The 18,497-nt window shown below is 36.8% G+C and overlaps 1 protein-coding gene across 1 annotated transcript in view; it reads left to right on the forward strand.

Annotated features, from left to right (window-relative positions):
- The window catches only part of FBXO3 (F-box protein 3), a 31,611-nt gene extending 14,725 nt beyond the window's left edge, over positions 1–16,886 (forward strand). The window contains exons 4-11 of the mRNA XM_059406035.1: positions 91–205; positions 2,184–2,388; positions 3,518–3,563; positions 6,963–7,047; positions 7,904–8,026; positions 9,378–9,493; positions 10,397–10,587; positions 15,700–16,886. Of these exons, the coding sequence (XP_059262018.1) occupies positions 91–205; positions 2,184–2,388; positions 3,518–3,563; positions 6,963–7,047; positions 7,904–8,026; positions 9,378–9,493; positions 10,397–10,587; positions 15,700–15,873 (1,055 nt within the window). The 3' untranslated portion in view covers positions 15,874–16,886. The remainder of the gene's footprint in view (positions 1–90; positions 206–2,183; positions 2,389–3,517; positions 3,564–6,962; positions 7,048–7,903; positions 8,027–9,377; positions 9,494–10,396; positions 10,588–15,699) is intronic.
- The last annotated feature ends 1,611 nt before the right edge of the window (positions 16,887–18,497 follow it).

Consider the following 18,497-nt stretch of genomic DNA (forward strand, 5'->3'; position numbering starts at 1 on the left):
ACTTAGCAATCTGCTAGCAACAGATTGTATTTCTCCTTAGATATAAGGCTTATTATTTCTTCAGAATTTGCTTTTTTTGTGCCTTTGCAGAGGGCGCTCGAGAGGAAGACCTAGATGCTGTGGAAGCTCAGATTGGTTGCAAGCTTCCTGATGATTATCGATGTTCATATCGTATCCACAATGGGCAGAAGTTGGTGGTTCCTGGGTAAGAATGTTTGCCATTTGGGTTATTGGTAACACGTCATTTCCCAGAATAAAAATTAAAAAATACAGTTTGTAGTTATCTTAACAGATTAAAGGAATTACAGGAGTATAGGAATTCCCTCTTCTTCCTTATAAGCATCCAAAAGACAGAATCTCTTGCTTGAATTTTATTTTCCCCAAATAAGTATCTCATAAAAACACGTTTCTGTCAATGCATCCTTATACTTAAAATGAAGTCTGGTTGGGGTTGGGGTTGGTGTGGTGGTATATAGGGTGGATGTGTGTGCAAGTATATTTTCACTAAAACTCTTAGAACCCTTGAAGTCTTTATCCTATTATAGGCCACGTAATTGTTTTGGAGAGTTTAATGTAAATTTATATGTATATTCATACATATAAAAAGCAATAATTTATTCAGAGCTGTATACACTAAAGAACATAGGAGTTTTGTCCTATTCAGGCAAATAGTAATTGTAATTGAGTGGCCTATTTTTAAGAGGAAGTATTCATTGTGGAACTTTTTGGTAAAAGCAGACATGCAGTAGCTGTCAGATTTATTCACAGTGTTAAAAGCTATATACTTTGGGCCTACTCCTTTTGTTCTTTTATGAAATTGAGCTATTTCAGAGACGTTGCACTTAGCAAATGTTTGTAAGAACTTAGGGAGAACTTTGTGTTGTTCTTAATGGAACATGGCGTCTCTTTGTTGTGAGGAATCAAATGAGGCCGTGTTTACCACTTTAGATCAGGGTTGAAGGAATACAGGGTGCTCATACTGAGATTTTAAGGTTGTATGCAGAAGTCAAATATTGGGCAGTTTGGATTAAATAAGCTGAAATTACTGGGTGTTTTTTTCTAGTCTTTTTCCCTATTGAACTGAAACTTGACAAAAATTGAAAAATTATCATATTTCAAGAGCAAATAAGAGAGAACTTTATTAAAATAGTTTCCTGGAATTGGCACGACATAGGTCATAATTACTATGCAAGGATTTATGTCTACCCACGGTCCAAACTGTGAGACTTTAGGATAGGACTCCTATCAAGGATTTCTTCCATCAAGGACCAGTACCTTTGTTCTCGTGTATATATAGTGAGATCAGTTTAGACCCCGTGCATCCCAAGTTTATGGAAATCTGGGCAAGGTTTAGATTTATTTACACTGATACTGTCTGGGAGGACAGGGTAAGCTCAAAGTTGTAAAAGATAAAGGTATTAGAGGGGCGCCTGGGTGGCTCAGTGGGTTAAAGCCGCTGCCTTCAGCTCAGGTCATGATCCCAGGGTCCTGGGATGGAGCCCCGCATCAGGCTTTCTGCTCAGAGGGAGCCCGCTTCCCTCTCTCTCTCTCTGCCTGCCTCTCTGCCAACTGGTGATCTCTGTCTATCAAATAAATAAATAAAATCTTAAAAAAGAAAAAAAAGATAAAGGTATTAGAGTTTTATCCCTTTAAACTTTAAAATAGTCACACATGCATATATAGCAAAACACTAGCAAATCAGTATATCACGGCAAAATAGTCTTGAAAGCAATAAAACTATTTTTCCTTTAAAAAGGCTTTTTAGGCATTTTAGACATTCAGACTTTTAATTTAAATCAGAATCTTTCCACTCAAGAGTTTGAATGTAAAAAAATTGTAATGTTTTTGGTGATTGACATGTTGATCAGTTCTTACAGAGCTGTCTAGGAAATTATCCTTCATCAAAAATGATGAAGCACAGGGGCACCTGGGTGGCTCAGAGGAAAAAGCCTCTGCCTTTGGCTCAGGTCATGATCCCAGGGTCCTAGGATCGAGCCCCACATCGGGCTCTCTGCTCAGCAGGGAGCCTGCTTCTCTCTCTCTGCCTGCCTCTCTGCCTACTTGTGATCTCTGTCTGTCAAATAAATAAATAAAATATTTTTTAAAAATAAATTAAAAAAAATGATGAAGCACAGCTGTTTGTTTGGCACTGGAATTGATTAAATTTTTGTCTGTGCTCTCAGGTTGTTGGGAAGTATGGCCCTATCCAACCACTATCGTTCGGAGGATTTGTTAGATGTCGATACAGCTGCCGGAGGCTTCCAGCAGAGACAGGGACTGAAGTACTGTCTCCCGTTAACTTTTTGCATACATACTGGTCTGAGTCAGTACATAGCAGTGGAAGCTGCAGAGGGCCGAAACAAAAATGAAGTTTTCTATCAGTGTCCAGTAAGTAGGAAGTATGTTTAAATGCGGCTGTCAGTTGTGTTCTGATGAGTGTATATGTGTGCAGTAGTTTTCAGGGCTGTAGAATGGGTATAGAGCATTCTACAATTTGATTATAGACCTGTCTAATTAAAGGGCTAATATTCGGCCATAATATTCTGACATTAAAGAACGCCAAAGGAAAATCTTACCCATGGACAAACAACAAACCATTACACACACAGAGGGATGGCAGCGATATGTGTTAAGGCAGTTTAAGTTTTAGAAAAAGTTATGGGATTTGCTGAAGTAATTATGATACACACTTCTGACTGAATTTCTAACAATTAGCTTTTGAACGTCATTTGACTCAAATTCTGAGTATAGTAGAAATTTTTTAAACTCTTCATTAGATAGTTGAGTTGTGGAAAAGTATGGATCCTTTTTTTAGGAGGCTTTTGTTACAATTTAAATATGATCACAGAAAATGTATTTGGTTTCCTTCTTATTTTTTCAATTCTTTGTAATTTCTCAGTTATAGATCTTCTGGCTTCATTTTTCCCAAAATGTGAACTTTTAACTTAAAAGAGGAATTTGAAATTGAAAGTCATAGATACCTGAGACATGGGACTCCATGTGACATTGAAAATATTTAAAGAGCTTTCATAGCTGTTTTTTTTTTCTAAGTGTTTTCATGTATTTTATCTCATTTTTTTGACTTGATACCTCTGTCAGGTTGTAGATGATGGGTTGGTCCCTCCATTTACTGAGAGAAGTGACCAACCTAGAATTGTTCAGGTCTCTTGACTCTGAGTCTAAAGTCCTTTCTTAAGAGGCTATATATCTTCTTACTGTAACTTCCTAACTTAAAGGATAATTTTTTAGTTTGCTGTAACAGTAATGGCAGTACACAAGCATTTTAACTGTTACTGAGAAGTGCCTGGCACTCTTCTAAAGACTTTCTAGAAAGGACCTAAATATAGAAATCGTAAGAGCAAGAACTGAAAAGTATGAGTAATGTCGGAGTGTTGTTTAGAGCACTTGTTATTTTTGTCTATTCTGCCTTGTCTCCAGGAAAAGATATGGATAATGAACAATGAGAAAGTAAGTAAAATGTCTTTTTCTCTATTATGATGTTCTTTTTCTCACCTAGGACCAAATGGCTCGGAATCCGGCTGCTATTGACATGTTTATCATAGGTAGGAGAAAAAACAGTCTTCCTTTTCCTTTATTCTTCCTGGTCAAAAAAATTAAATAGGGGGGCGCCTGGGTGGCTCAGTGGTTTGGACTGCTGCCTTCGGCTCGGGTCATGATCTCAGGGTCCTGGGATTGAGCCCCGCATCGGGCTCTCTGCTCCGCAGGAAGCCTGCTTCCCTCTTTCTCTCTCTCTCTCTCTGCCTGCCTCTCTGCCTACTTGTGATCTCTGTCTGTCAAATAAATAAATAAAATCTTTAAAAAAAAAAAATTAAATAGGTAAAAACTTTGCAGTTACTTGATCAGCTGGCAGTTTAAACTTGTCTTTCTTAAAGCTTGCTGGTTTATAAAGTACCGTATCTAGGCTCTGATTCGAATTGCCCTTGTACTTTGTGGAAATTTGTTTTCTACCTGGAAAGAACCCATGCCCTATATAATCACGTGCTCTTAGGACTCTGCTGTAGAACAGGGAAATGAATGGAATTACTGTGAGTATGTATGTAGTTACCTTACACATGCGTGAATTTTCCATCCATCATGTTAATAGCTAATTGGAGACAGATTAAAACACTTTTATAAAGTTTGTGGTGCTGATTATGGGAAAATACTGATAAATCACACTAGAGATCTCAGAATAGCAATCTTCAGAGACCAGTATAAACTGGGCTCCGTGAGCTCTTTGGCACAACTCTTTTTTCTTGACCTTCAGAGGTATTTCTCATAGGAGTTTGAGAACAGTCCAAATTGTATGCAGTTGCAGCTTATGCAGGGAGCTGTTCCTGAACCCTCTGCTGTTCATCCAGTCCTGTTTTGCTTAGGTTTTGCTCAGGAGATGCTTCCTGACTGTCCATTCTGTTTTCAAAGGCACACATTAAATATCCCTATATATTCATAGTAAAGGGGCCTTGTAGGTATTTGTAGGTATTTGCACTTAATTACATCTCCTTTTTTTTTTTTTTTAAGATTTTATTTACTTGACAGAGAGATCACAAGTAGGCAGAGAGAGGGGGAAGCAGGCTCCCTGCTGAGCAGAGAGCCCGATGCAGGCTGGATCTCAGGACCCTGAGATCATGACTTGAGCTGAAGCAGAGGCTTAACCCACTGAGCCACCCAGGCGCCCCTAATTATATCTCCTAATTGGAACCTTGAACAGAATATTAGTCTCCATTTTTTCCATATTGTGACACATTCCAGGTTTACGGTATATTTCACAACATCAGGAAATTCTCCCTATATACAAAGTTATAGAAAGCTGGTTTTTTGTTTTTTTAAGATTTTTTTTTTATTTATTTGAGAGAGAGGGAGAGAGAGCATTAGAGAGTCAGAGAAGCAGACTACCTGTTGAGTAGGGAGCCTGATGAGAAACTTGATCCTGGGACTCCGGGGTCATGACATGAGGCCAAGGCAGTTGCTTAACCAACTGAGCCACCCAGGCGCCCTATAGAAAGCTGTTTAACTTAGCCACTAGCTTTTAGCTCCCCCTGATTTGTGTTGGTGTATGGTTTCCAAGTTAAGTGCCCCCTTGGGCTTCTGCCCCTGCTCACTGCCCTCTTTGGCATCTTTGCATAGCATATACCTTCAGAGATGATCACCATGGCTCTAGAACAGTGTTGCTACTAATGTACAAACTAAAGGCTGCCTGAGCTCTTAGGTAAGTGCCAGCTAAGCTCTGGGAGTTTCTCACTCTGGTTTGGTGCTGGTGTGAGATGGTATGAAATTCCCCACCACGACAGCAGAGTTCTAAGATCTGATGACTACTATTCTGATAGCTGGGATTTTGCCTGGAGTAAGAAAGCAAAGCAAAAGATTTGAGATGCACTGAGGGAGGAGAGATGAGATGGGCTATTAGTGCTGGGAAGAAAGACAAGAAAGCTTAAAGCTTCCTTTGAGCTGCCTTGATAAAATCCCAGTGCTACGAAAGACAAACCAAGATACAGGCTTACTTTAAAAGGTAAACTACCTAGAAATGTGTAAATTACATCTTGATTCAGCAAAGTTTGATGCTCTTGGAATTTCTGGTAAAACCCAAAATGGAAATTCCTGGTGTTCAATGAATTATTAGTAGATACTTGAAAAAACTAGAATCTGTGTTCAGGTAAGTTGAGCTGTAAAGACTGCATAGAAAAGACTGTCCTCATTCTAAGAACACACTTGGATGTGTATCATTATAATTTAAGGTACCTTAAAATATACCATGCCAATTTCATTTTTATGTAAACCATAAAAAATTTGTGGGTTTTTTTTTTTTACTGTAACATTTTCTCCCATGAAATAGACAAAGTGATGTTTTAAACTTTACAGGGAAATCACTAGTTCTAAAAACAAAATTGTAGCTTCTTTGAATTTTAATGACCTTATTCATGGGCCTCCTTAGTATCTTATTCAGAGTGGATAGCTGGTAGGTGATCATTTGAATAGAACGTTCAATAATGGAAAGGGTCAGAATTGGCCGTTCATTAGTAGATGTGGAGAAAAGAGCCAGCTGTTGCAGTTTACCTCCTCTCAGCTGATGCCTTTAAAATGTTAAAGCTATAAACCCTTAAACTGTATCTTCTAGTATTCCCTAAATAGAATAGTAAGTAAACACTAAATTTAGCTCCAGTGTTCAGCTCCATGGCAGAGTGTGAGAACTGTGTTAATAGAAACAAGATTACAGAAAAGTTCACTGAAAAAACATTGATTTAGGGACTGATAGTGCTGGGCATTTAGTTGTATTAACAATAGATGTAGGGGTCTGAGAAAGTTACATTAATTACCTAGAAGGGGCAAATATAAGTCACACAAATACTTGTCACTGATCCGCTCACTAGAGCACGTACGGATGTGCTGGACTTGGAGCTGGTCACTGAGAATATAGAGGACCACTCTGCATTTGAATCTGTAGGGTGCAACTAGATTACTTTGGGATTGGTCTGATACACAGAACTGTACAGTGCCGTACCCGTTAGATGCCCTGACTGAGCCTGGCTTTTGCCAGAATTTTGTGCGTGAGTCAGGAGGTACCTGGGCCAAGGGTATATACCTTGATCATCTGAGGATGGTGTTGATATTTTTCCTGTGGTCTCTTCCTAGACATAGCTGTATATGTATCTCCTTTGTTCTGTATGCTGTAGAAACTATAGACAGAAGAAGGCTTTTCATTCTTGTACCAGCACAAAATAAATTTTAAAAATCTATTATTTAATTATAAGTTCAAAAAGTAGCTTGAAAGTAGATGGAGGGTTCCCTAGCAAGGCAGTTGGGAGTGTGATGGATAGAACTGAGAACAGAAATTGGCCGTAGAATTTTAAGTGTTTCTACTTTTGATCTTATATCTTAAGCATAGAGGAATTGTCATTGTTTCCTTTATAATTTTATAAAAATTATTGTCCTCTTCTTCCTCCCCACCCCTTCCTGGTTTATAGGTGCTACTTTTACCGACTGGTTTACTTCTTATGTCAACAATGTTGTATCCGGTGGCTTCCCAATCATCAGAGACCAAATTTTCAGGTATTTCCCTCAGGACTTTTTGAATTAAAATGATTGTAAGTCAGAAAATACCATTAGTTACACATCTTGAGATGAAGTTTCAAAGAAAATAAATAACAGAACCTCTCATTTTCTTAAATGCCACTGTGTTATTCCACTTCAAAGCCACATTCAAATACTTGAATAGCCAATATTTTTCTTATCTTGAAGGATCCAGAGGAAAAACTGATTTTGATTTTGAAGTTATGGCTTTATGTTATAGTTTCTTTTTCTACGTAGTTTCTTTTGTGGGGTTGGAAACAGGCTATTTGCCAGTTAATGGATTTATCATGAATAGCAAGTCAGTAACCATTAACTCAGGGCAAATATTATTTATCATCTATAAATGAAACATCCAGGTATTATAGATAGTACTGCAGGTGATATTGGTTCACAGTAGCCTGACTGGCAGAAATGATAGATTAATTATAAATTTGAGGTCTCCAGAATAACATACCAGCACATCTTATTGTCAGAGCCACCATTGATAGAGTTTTCAGATATCCCAAAAGTTTCCTGGCTCTGAAAACTGACTTAAGCTCTTTTTAGTTTCCAGTGTAATTGCTGAATCATTATTCGAACCACTGATTATTGAGCCCTGATGCTATCATTACTGATCTGAAGTCTTCAAAGTTTTCTCGTTACCTTGTAATTTATAATTTTCTTCTAAGCTTCACAGGACTTTACCTTTAAGTTCCCATTTAAGTTCCCAGATATATTTTAAATTTTTGATCATAAGGTAAAATATAAGCTATTTGGCGTTGTATCTTAAAATCTTTTATCCTGTGGACTTGAAGTTAATTGATTAAAAAATGTTTAATGTTTTAAAATTATCTAGGTATGTTCATGATCCAGAGTGCGTGGCAACAACTGGGGACATAACCGTTTCAGTTTCTACATCGTTTCTGCCAGAACTCAGCTCTGTCCACCCACCCCACTACTTCTTCACATACCGAATCAGGTGAGAGATGAAAATGGGGTGCAGCCTGTGAATATGTTGTTATTGCCCCCTTTGACCTGGTCCATCAGACACATTTTGAAAGACAGCCTTTTGCTGAGGTGTGATAGAAGGTGGATAACAAACTTTTTTATAACCTAGTATAATAATATATCATTTTATAAAGTATAATTTTATAATCTAGTGTAATCCAGTACCTTGAGTTTACAGTAACCTCCAAGTTACTTATTTCATGCAAAAGTTCTATGTTTAAAGAATTGTGCCAGTGAGGTAGACACTAAGTTATAATCCTCACGAAACCTCACTATGAGAGTTGCATTTAGAAGCTATCAAATCGCTTCTTGGCCTTTTGGCTAAGATCAAGTGGAGAAGCTATCAAATTGTTCAAGATAAAGCTATGCATTTTAAATTTCACTGAGGCTGCCTGTATTGATTAAAACTCTAATAAATATTTATCAGGTGCTGCCCGTATATCAGCCATGGTGTTAAGCATTGGATTTGGTTAAATAAAAAACAAACACTAAATTCACTTTAATTAGATGTAATTTGTGCTGTGACATAAAGATAACTCACTGTTTTAAAATATTAAGGATACTCTGTTTTTTGATGTATTTTTATATAATTTATGATATATTACAGATATTTTAAAAATACACATACATGCATATATACATACTGGAATTTTTTTACTCTGTATTCTAACTGGGGAGCATCCTAGGATTTTGGTATTATGTGCAGCCTTTGATAGGTTCAGTTACACATGTACAGATGGTTGTTATTGTAATTGTTTAACTTACATCCTGTCTAAGATTGAAACGTGCTTAGAATAGTAACACTGACTCTTGCTTATAGGGTACTCCAAATGAAGATAAGAGACAGCAGATTCCTAGAGAAAGTGGGGAAACAATAGTACTGGGAAAGAGTCAAAACGTAATCCTAGTAACTGTTTGGTGACATTTTCCTTTGAGCTTTCTAGAAGTTAAGGAAAAAAGGAAAATGTCTTCAGTCTCATTTTTTAATAACAAATTTTTAAAGAAAATCAGAATTTTTTATTGCACTTTATTCTGGAAAGCATTTTTTGTACATTGATCTTTTTACTTGAAAAGCAGAAAATTATCACCACCAATGTGTTCGTAAATTTTTATGTTCCCCATTGTTGATTCTTACGGCAAGTCAAGTGTGCAAATTGAGTAAAGGCATTTCTGTGGGAGAGTCAAGCTAATCGAGCCCCTATCTTTGAGAATTTACAGAGATAGATGGTTAACACAGACTTTAGTCTAAATATTATACCTCTTAAGCAAGAGAAACCAAATCAGGCCAGATTGGTGTCTCTCCACCCCATTCCCTTCTCCAGGATTGAAATGTCAAAGGATGCACTTCCTGAGAAGGCTTGTCAGTTGGACAGTCGCTACTGGAGAATAACAAATGCTAAAGGTGATGTAGAAGAAGTTCAAGGACCTGGAGTAGTTGGTATGTATGTAACTCAGGATTTGCTTTACAGATCAGTTGCCTGTAAGACATTTTGGAGAGCATATATGTGATATACAGCTTGGAAAAGGCATGATGTAGTTAGTGGATAAGACTGTATTTTTTTTTTAATACTTATTTATTTAAGAGAGAGAGACACATACACACAGAATGAGTGGGGGGAGGGGCAGAAGGAGAGGGAGAGAAAGAATCTCAAGCAGACGCGCCTCTAAGCCTGGAGCCCAGCACGGGCTCAATTTCACCACCCATGAGATCATGACCTGAGTCAAAATCATGAGTTGGAGGTTTAATGGAGCCACACAGGTGCTCCAAGGCTCTATCTGTTAATAGTTGTGTTTACAGCGTGAAAGATATCATAGATTCTGGGCTTCTTGTAACTCCCATTCTTTGCTTCATAAATGTAATGTGTAAAGATCATTATTCTATTAGTTTATACCTTAAACATGAACTTCTCTAAAATTATAGCAGACAAATATTCAGGGGTTGATTTTTCATTCTGTGGATCACTTGAGTTCCTTGTGTCGTAGGTTTGTCTTCCTTTTTAAGTTGGATAATTATTCACTATCGTGTTCTGTAGAGTTACCAGGAGTAATAGGGCAGAAAGAGAACATACATTTCATATCAATCATCTTTTTGAAATTTGGGGGAAATGTTAAAACCAGTAGCACAGATTCTTATTTGTGGATTTAATTATCATTAGCTCTGATTGTCATTGACCGTCAGCTTTTTACATGATTTTGATTATTGGGACAGTTTAGATCTTTTTTTCGTAATTGTGCATTTACTTTAACATAGTTTATGTAATCTCATAGAGGACATATCTTATTTGCTGTAATGAAGCACTGAATTTTATACTTTGGTTTCTTATTACTATTTTCTCTGCAGGTGAATTTCCAATCATCAGCCCAGGTCGGGTATATGAATATACAAGTTGTACCACATTTTCTACAACATCAGGATATATGGAAGGATATTATACCTTCCATTTTCTTTACTTTAAAGACAAGATCTTTAATGTTGCTATTCCCCGATTCCATATGGCTTGTCCAACATTCAGGGTGTCTATAGCCCGATTGGTGAGTTAAACTTTCCTCTGGGACTGATTTCCATGACTTTGTAGAATTAACTCCACAGAGGGATTTTGTTGATTAGCCAGACAAATGGTGTATAAATGGTTTTCCAGAGAACCCTAGAGATTCGGAGGAAATATTGTGGGGGACCATGTGAATATGTGGGGGTGGTGGATAATAAGTAAGTTAGACTCCATACACTTCAGTCAGAGTAACTCTACTCTGCTTAGCTGTTTTTTGTTTGTTTTTTTTTTTTGTTTTTAATGTCATTTTTCTTTTGAGCAGTTTTCGATTCACAGATAATTGAGCAGAAGGTACAGAAATTTTCCAAATACTCCCCACCCCCATGCACGCACAGACATCCTCAACATCAGTCTCCCACCAGAGTGGTATTTTTGTTAAACCTACATTGGAACATCATAATCCCCCCAAGTCCATAGTCTACATTAGGGTTCACTCTTGGTGTTGTACGTTTTTTGGGTTTGGACAAGCATATAATGACACGTATCCACCATCATAGTATCATGTAGAGAGGTTCCTGGTTTTAAAGGTTCAGCCTCTTTTCCACCCTTTCCAAAAAGAGTTCTGTGGCGTAATGAGAAACGCCACACTAGACCAGTTAGAATAGGCTTTATTTAATTTCATTAAGATTAGAAAAGCAATTTCTTGCAGTGTTTTTGCTAAAAATACCAGTTTTGTAAAATAATACAGTTATTGTAGAGAGACTACTAAAAGTGCAAGTCTACCCGTTAAATCCTCTGTAGTCCTCTCTCTTTGGGATCATTTCCTAAGTCAACTCGGTATAATTTTTAAATCTCACTTTTAGGACTACTTATGATAATGGCAGTACCCCAATCTTATGGATTATAAAACAAATGAAGAGAATCATGAGGCCCCAGCTATACCATAGGGATAAAATATGACTCGTATACCAAGAATATGACAGAGTGGTAGGTGTTGAATGTTCAGAAAGGGCCCTCTGGCTCCTGGGAAGATGGGCATAGGATTAATCTGACCCAGAGCTGATACATTCCCAACCCCAGTTTGGAAAGAGAAGGATGATATGAGACTTTAGGTCATAATGCTTGCATATCTGGTGAAAGGAATCTACCCTCTGGGTTTGGAAGTGAAGTTTAGCTTCCCTCCCAGTGCAGGAATGCTTTCTACTGTATATTTCTAGTACCAGGAATTTGTTACTTCTTGTAACAGTCTCTTGTTTTTTACTAGTCCAGTTTCTGTCTGAGATTGGTTTCATCCATGAATGTTCCATACAGCTCATTAGTGAAGCCATCTGGGGCTAGAGTTCTCTGTGGGAGAGTTTGAAATAGGATTTTAATTTCTTTCATGTATTTCCTACTTCTTATTTCACTTTTGGTCATTTGTGTCTTTCAAAGAATTTGTCCATTTGTCTAAATGTTGAATTATTGGCATAAAATTGTAATAGTCCCTTGATATCCTTTTAATGGCTGCAGGAACTATAGTCTCATATCCTTTTTTGCTCCTAATAATGGTAATTTATATCTTCTGTTGATGGGTTAACCTAAGGGGTTATCTCTTTCGTTAGTCATTTGAAAGAACAACTTTGGGTTTCACTGGTTTTCTCTATTGTTTGCTCATTTTCTATTTCATGGATTTCTTCAGTTTTGTTTCTTTCTCTCCTCCTACTTTGGGATTTATTTGCTTTTTTACCAGCTTCTTCAGGTAGAAGTTTAGATTATTGATTTTAGGCCTTTCTTTTCTCTAAAGCACTGTTTTGACTGCGTTTCATAAATTTAGATGTGTTGTTTTCATTAACATTTAATTCAAGATACTCTTGGATTTCCCTTGTAATTTAATTTTGATCTGTAACTATTCTAGAAATGTGTTAAATTTTCAAACATTAGGAAGTTTTCCAGTTAACTTTTGTTTACTGATTTCTAATTTTATTATGGTTAGAGAACTCATTATGTGTAATTTCAATCCTTTTAAAGGTTTTATGTCCCAGCATTATGGTCTATCTTGGTAACTAATTCCTGTGTATTTGAAAAGAATGTATATTCTGCTGATTGTGGGAATATTAGCCTATAAATGAAAGTTCAAATGAGTTGACTGTTTCTCAAGTCTTCTATGTATTAATTGATTTTTTTTTTTTTTTTGGTCCTTGTTCTCTGAAAAATGATTGTTGAAATCTCCAGCCATAATTACAATTTTGTCTATTTCTCTTTTTAATTTTATCAGCTATGCTTCATGTGTTTTGAAGCTCTATAATTATATGCAAATATACTTAGAATAATTATGTCTTTTTAATGAAGTTCTTTCTTTTATTATTATGAAATCTCTCTCTTTGATAATATTTTTTGTCCTAAAATTGCTAATATTTCTGACCTAAAGTGTAAAGAATGTTGAGGTTTGTTTGGGTTGACAGTTAAGTTACTATGAGGTCAGCTTGATCCTGTTGAGAATTGTTTTTAATGTTTGTTAGGATAGGTATAAAGTAGTCTTTAATATAGGACTGCAGTTCTCAAACTTTTCAGTCTCATGGCTCCCTTAAGCTTTTAAAAGTTACTGAGGACTCCAAAGAACTCTTGTTGATGTGGGCTATATCAATATTTATCATATTAGAAATTAAAACTGAGAAATTTTATAGTATTTACTTACTCTTTTTTTAAAGTTTACAATTTTTAAATTTATAATTTTAAATTATAATAATAAACTCATTACATGTTCAACCCTCTTAACTATGTTCTTACTTATTTGGAGTTTTAACTTCCTCCCAACCACAAATAAGCATATAAAATCTTGACCTACCTAATGGAAAATGTTTCTCTCAAGCATGAGATATCAATACAAAGAAATGAGAATTCTGGACTTAACTTCTAATCAACATGAAAGAGGCAGTGGGGATTGTATTTGTATGGTGTTGTATTTGTATTGTAACTTTCCTGTTGAAATATTAGTTTTCTTGATATGGAAACTGAATTGTTCTCCTTTTTTTGTACCCTAACCGTATGGTAATTATTGTACTTGATACTTCCTTTTGCTTTATACTTTGAATGTCACTGCAAAATATACTTTTGTTTGGTCTTTAGCCTTTTCTTGCTCTAGGTGGTTTGTTGTTTGCTTTTGGACACTTTAGAGGTTCCTGCTGCTTATTTATTTCCATTCTTATCTGTGTGTGCCTCTTTCCATCTGCTGCTTCTATATGTACACTTTTATCTGAGAGCATCAGCAGTCTCCCTCTTCAGCCACACTGACTTCTTTAACTTCTTTTTTCAGTTTTCTTCAAAAAGATGACTAATGATCATACTACCTGAATTTAATGTTTTAGGATTTCCTAAGCCTCCCCCCTTGCCCCTTTTGAACCTTCTACTGAATTTTAAAGTCTTCATTCCCTAGATTAAAAAAAAAACAAACAAACAATAAAAAGAATGGAATATCATGTCATATTTATGTATATTTTCTCTGATTGTTGTTAATGTTGTTGTTATTAGTGTTACAATAAATCCTAAGTGACAATCCTTTGACAACTCCTAAAGAACAATTTTTTTTCTCCCACATTAATTAATTTGCTTGCTCAGCAAGTATTTATTGAGTCCCAACGAGGTGCTGGGGAAGACGCAGTGAACAATACAGCCAGAGTCTGCCTTCGGGGATATATTATACAGCACACTGACTCTAGTGAATAAATACTGCATGGCATATTTGAAAGTTACTAAGAGAATAAATCTTAAAAGTTCTCATCACAAAAACACATTCTGTAACTATATACAATGACAGATGTTAACTGGACTTACTGTGGTGATCATTTTGTAATATATATGAATATCAAATCATTATGTTGTACACCTGGAACAAATGAATGTAATGTTGTATGTCAACTATACCTCAATAAAAAAAAAAAGAAGAAGAAAGTTGAGGAAATTAACAAAAACAAAAAAATCTCTGCCTTGAAATTTACATTCTAGTTAGAAGAGACAAGGATAGCAAATATCTGGTTATACCAAGTAGTAATAAGTGCTCTGGAGAAAAATCAGAGTAAAGCATATATAAGGAGTGTCTGTTGGGTTCTAATATAAAGAGCTGTCAAGAAAGGCCTCGGCAACATTTGAGTTGAGACTTGAAAGAAGTAGAGGAAGCCAGGGGGATATATGTGGCAGAAGGATGTTCCAGGTGAAAGAACAGCAAGTGCAAAGGCCCTGAAACACTGATGTTACATAAATATACTAATGCTTGGCATGTGCGAGGAACTGCAAGAGGTCAGTGTAGCTGGAGTGCAGAGGCCAGGGGAGAGAGTGGTTAGAGATAAGATCAGAGGGGTAGTGAGTGCTGGATATGTGATGCCATAAAGGCCTCAGGAAAAGAACTGCTGACAACACATCCCATGTTTCCCAATAGTTCTCACATACCAGCTAGGTGCTCCTTGCTGTTCAGAACTCTCTAATATAGCAACTCCTCTCAATTAAGTCTTCAAATGTACAAGAGGGGAAAATTGACAGCAGATTAAGTCAAGACTTCATTAGAGACCCTGCTTAAGCAGAAGTGAAGTTTCCATGAGATGTTCAGATACTGCATGTTAAGCCTCATTGTTGCCTGCCCTATTCTGAGAGCCTTGAGCAAGTTGATTTCAAAGTGCCCCTGGTGGTTGAATTGAAATATTCACAGTGTCTTCATAGTAGGAGTTCAACAGAAGTCTATTAGACTTCTGACAATACATAAAAGTTACCAGTAGAGGTCATACCTTATTAATATTTTGGAGTCCTCTTTTTGTCAGCATTTAGATTAATAAAGAATGTTACTTAATACACTAAAATAAATCCAGTAAAATTTTATCTCGGGTTGTTGGAAGTGGTCTGTTGGCTGCCTTGTACAAATTATCAACTGGCATGTAAAATAGAAGTACTGTATTAATGAAATAGATTTACCATTAAAACCACCTCGAGCCTTTTAAAAATGGGCTCTACGGATGTACATTCTAGAATCTTGCATCAGCATGTTCATTTATGAAAATATACGGTTCAACTCTCAAAATTCCTATTTGGCATGTCCTGTTGTTTAGATTCTAGATAAATGAGAATTTGCATAAAATAAGTATAAAAAACTGATGGAAGTTCTTATCCAAAGATTGTTTTCTCTTTCAAGGAGATGGGTCCTGATGAGTATGAAGAGATGGAAGAGGAAGAAGACGAGGAGGAGGAAGACGAGGACGATGACTCAGCAGACATGGACGAGTCTGACGAGGAGGATGAGGAAGAGAGGCAGAGGAGAGTCTTTGACGTGCCCATTCGCAGACGCCGCTGCTCTCGCCTTTTTTAGGGTGGCCATCCTGATGGAAGCGCTGGCATGAATCCAGTTGTTAAAGAGATTTCCCAATAATGTAAATAATTAAATTGTTCTCCACATATAGCAGGAAAACTAGCACGAGATACTGTTCCAGGCCCTGGGTTCTATGAGACACCACGTTAGGAATTGGATTGTTTTGGTTTGCTTTGTGTTTTGAGGTAGAGGAGGAAATGGGAATCGTTTTTTCTCTCTCTCTCTTGTAGCAGTCAGAGGGAGCATACTTCTCTAGCTAAAGAACAGACATTTCCTAGTTTCACAATATTTTATACTTCTACAAATACAGAGATGGGAGGGAATTGTTTTGAGTGAGGATTGAAAATGGTAGCAGAAATACCTACACAAGGAGAGAGAGAAACTATGAATGATTCTGTGAAAAGACTTCTTGCAGTTGTGACTTATTTAGAAATGAACAGAATTTGTAATTAGGCTAATCCATTTAGTGATTACTATATATTTTGTACTCACAGGGAACTAACTACATAGCTTGAATACTAGTTGTTTGTCCTTTCTTAGACAATCTGTCCTTGAATTTGAAATTTTCATCACTACAACCTTGAACTTAAAGTCTTCATCACTATGACCTTGGCCTTGCATTTAGTCTTCAACTCTGCCAACCTCTAATTTAATTTAAAATCTTCAACATGACAACCTTGAATTTAATTTAAAGTCTTTAACGCTATGACCTTTATCATACCGTTCACAGATGCATCATTTTTGAAATGTAGTGTGTAAAAGTATTGTGTTGTTTATTAACAAGAGTCTTCACAATGTCTCATGTAGTCTGAATTTGTAAATACTGCTTCCTGTTTCGTTTTTCCTTTATACACTTGACTGTCTAACTTTGTGATAAGTGACATGAATTTTATGTTAAGATTAAGTATGTTTTCCTGAAACATGGATTTTTTTGTAATTATATAATTGAGAGTTTGGAATGAAATCCTCCAAGTGGCAAAAACTCACATTTTAAAAACGAATTTTGGTTCTGATCCTGTATCTTGTGTAATTGCCTATTTTCCATAAACTAATACTAATCAGCCTTTGCTATCAGGATGGAAAAGGAAATCTAAATTCATTGTCCAGTACTTTTTTTTTTTCCTTAAGATCTTATTTATGCTCCCTGCTCACAGGGTTCCATGCCAGGACCCTGGGATCATGACCTGGGCCCAAGGCCAACACCCAACCAACTGAGCCACCCAGGAGCCCCAAGAATGTTTCTTTTGTAGGGAAAACTGTAGGAAGACAGAAGTGTATATAGGATTAAGCAACTGCCCCCAGGCACCATGAAGACCCTTTCCTATTGGCACATGTCAGAATGTTCTGAAATGGAGTAAGTAGTTCCTGCGTTTTAAAATTTTATCATCAGGCTACCAAATCAATCTATTGTGCTTATCTTTCCTTAAAAAAAAAAAATCAACCTACTGATTTTTTTTAAAAATAAACTTTCCCAATAAATGAATAATTTAAAACTAGTTAAAATTGAAAGTTAAAGCTATTCCCAGGATTCCTTTTGCTTCTTTGTCTTTTCTGGTTGATCTCTCCTCTCAATTCCCAGAGTACTCATGATTCCCCAAATCTCCCCTGCAACCTCATTCAATTCTTGTTCCTTAGAATACTTCAGACTTATATATCCTCTCATCTAAATACACATTGTCTTAGTATGTTGAGTGAATGACCTGTCCTTCATACCAAGGTGTGATGGATTAGTTAATAACACGCTCATGTGTTACTTCATCAGCAAGAATGTTTTCACACATAGAAGGGCTCTAACAGTTGGCCAGTCTACCCTTTTGTAGAGCAAAGGCCATTTCTGGTTCTGAGGTAAGACCACCACCCATCTTTGACTCTTTGTCTAAAGCTTGATGTAGCAATTAGGATGAGACCAATACCTAAACAGCAGCAAATAGCTAAGGGTTATTTTTCTCTGTGAAAAGCCAGAGGTAAGTAGTTGAGGACTGATACTGTGGCCCAGTGGTGTCTTCATTCCAGATTCCTTCCAGATTTCTGTTCTGCCATCCCTAGCACAGGGCTTTAATCATAGAAGTTTACCTCGTGGTTGCAATATAGCAGCTACAGTCATATTCTATTCCAGAAATAGATGGATGAGGAAGGGTAATGAGAAAAGGGACAAATTAAATGGAAAGTAAGATCAAACATAGGGCTGGAGGGGTAAACGAACCAGGTCTCCAGCAGTGATGAGGAGGATAGAGAAGGGAGGCAGGGGGTATTTAACACTGGCAGCATAAAGACCTGCTGGGAAGAACTTGGAATTCCACAAGTAAGACATGCTTACAGGTCTGAGTTAGGGCAGTAGCAGTGGGAGTAGAGTGAAACGAGGATGAAACAGTTATCTACAAAAGAAAGTAAGCAGGAGTTGGTGATCAGATGTGAAAGAGTAGAAGAAATCAAAGGTGATTCCCAGGTTTCTGGCTTCATTTATGCAAAAGAAAATGCAGGAAATAAAGTTGGACACTGGAGATGAGATTTGGGTATATTTTGAATTCAAGATGCCTGTAGGCCTTACAGATTCCGACAATCAGTTGGGTGTGAATAGGAAGACTGAGAGTGGTCAGGGATGGACAATAAAGATTTGCAAATGA

This window comes from Mustela nigripes, chromosome 1, assembly GCF_022355385.1.
Source record: "Mustela nigripes isolate SB6536 chromosome 1, MUSNIG.SB6536, whole genome shotgun sequence".
Taxonomy (NCBI): Eukaryota; Metazoa; Chordata; class Mammalia; order Carnivora; family Mustelidae; genus Mustela; species Mustela nigripes.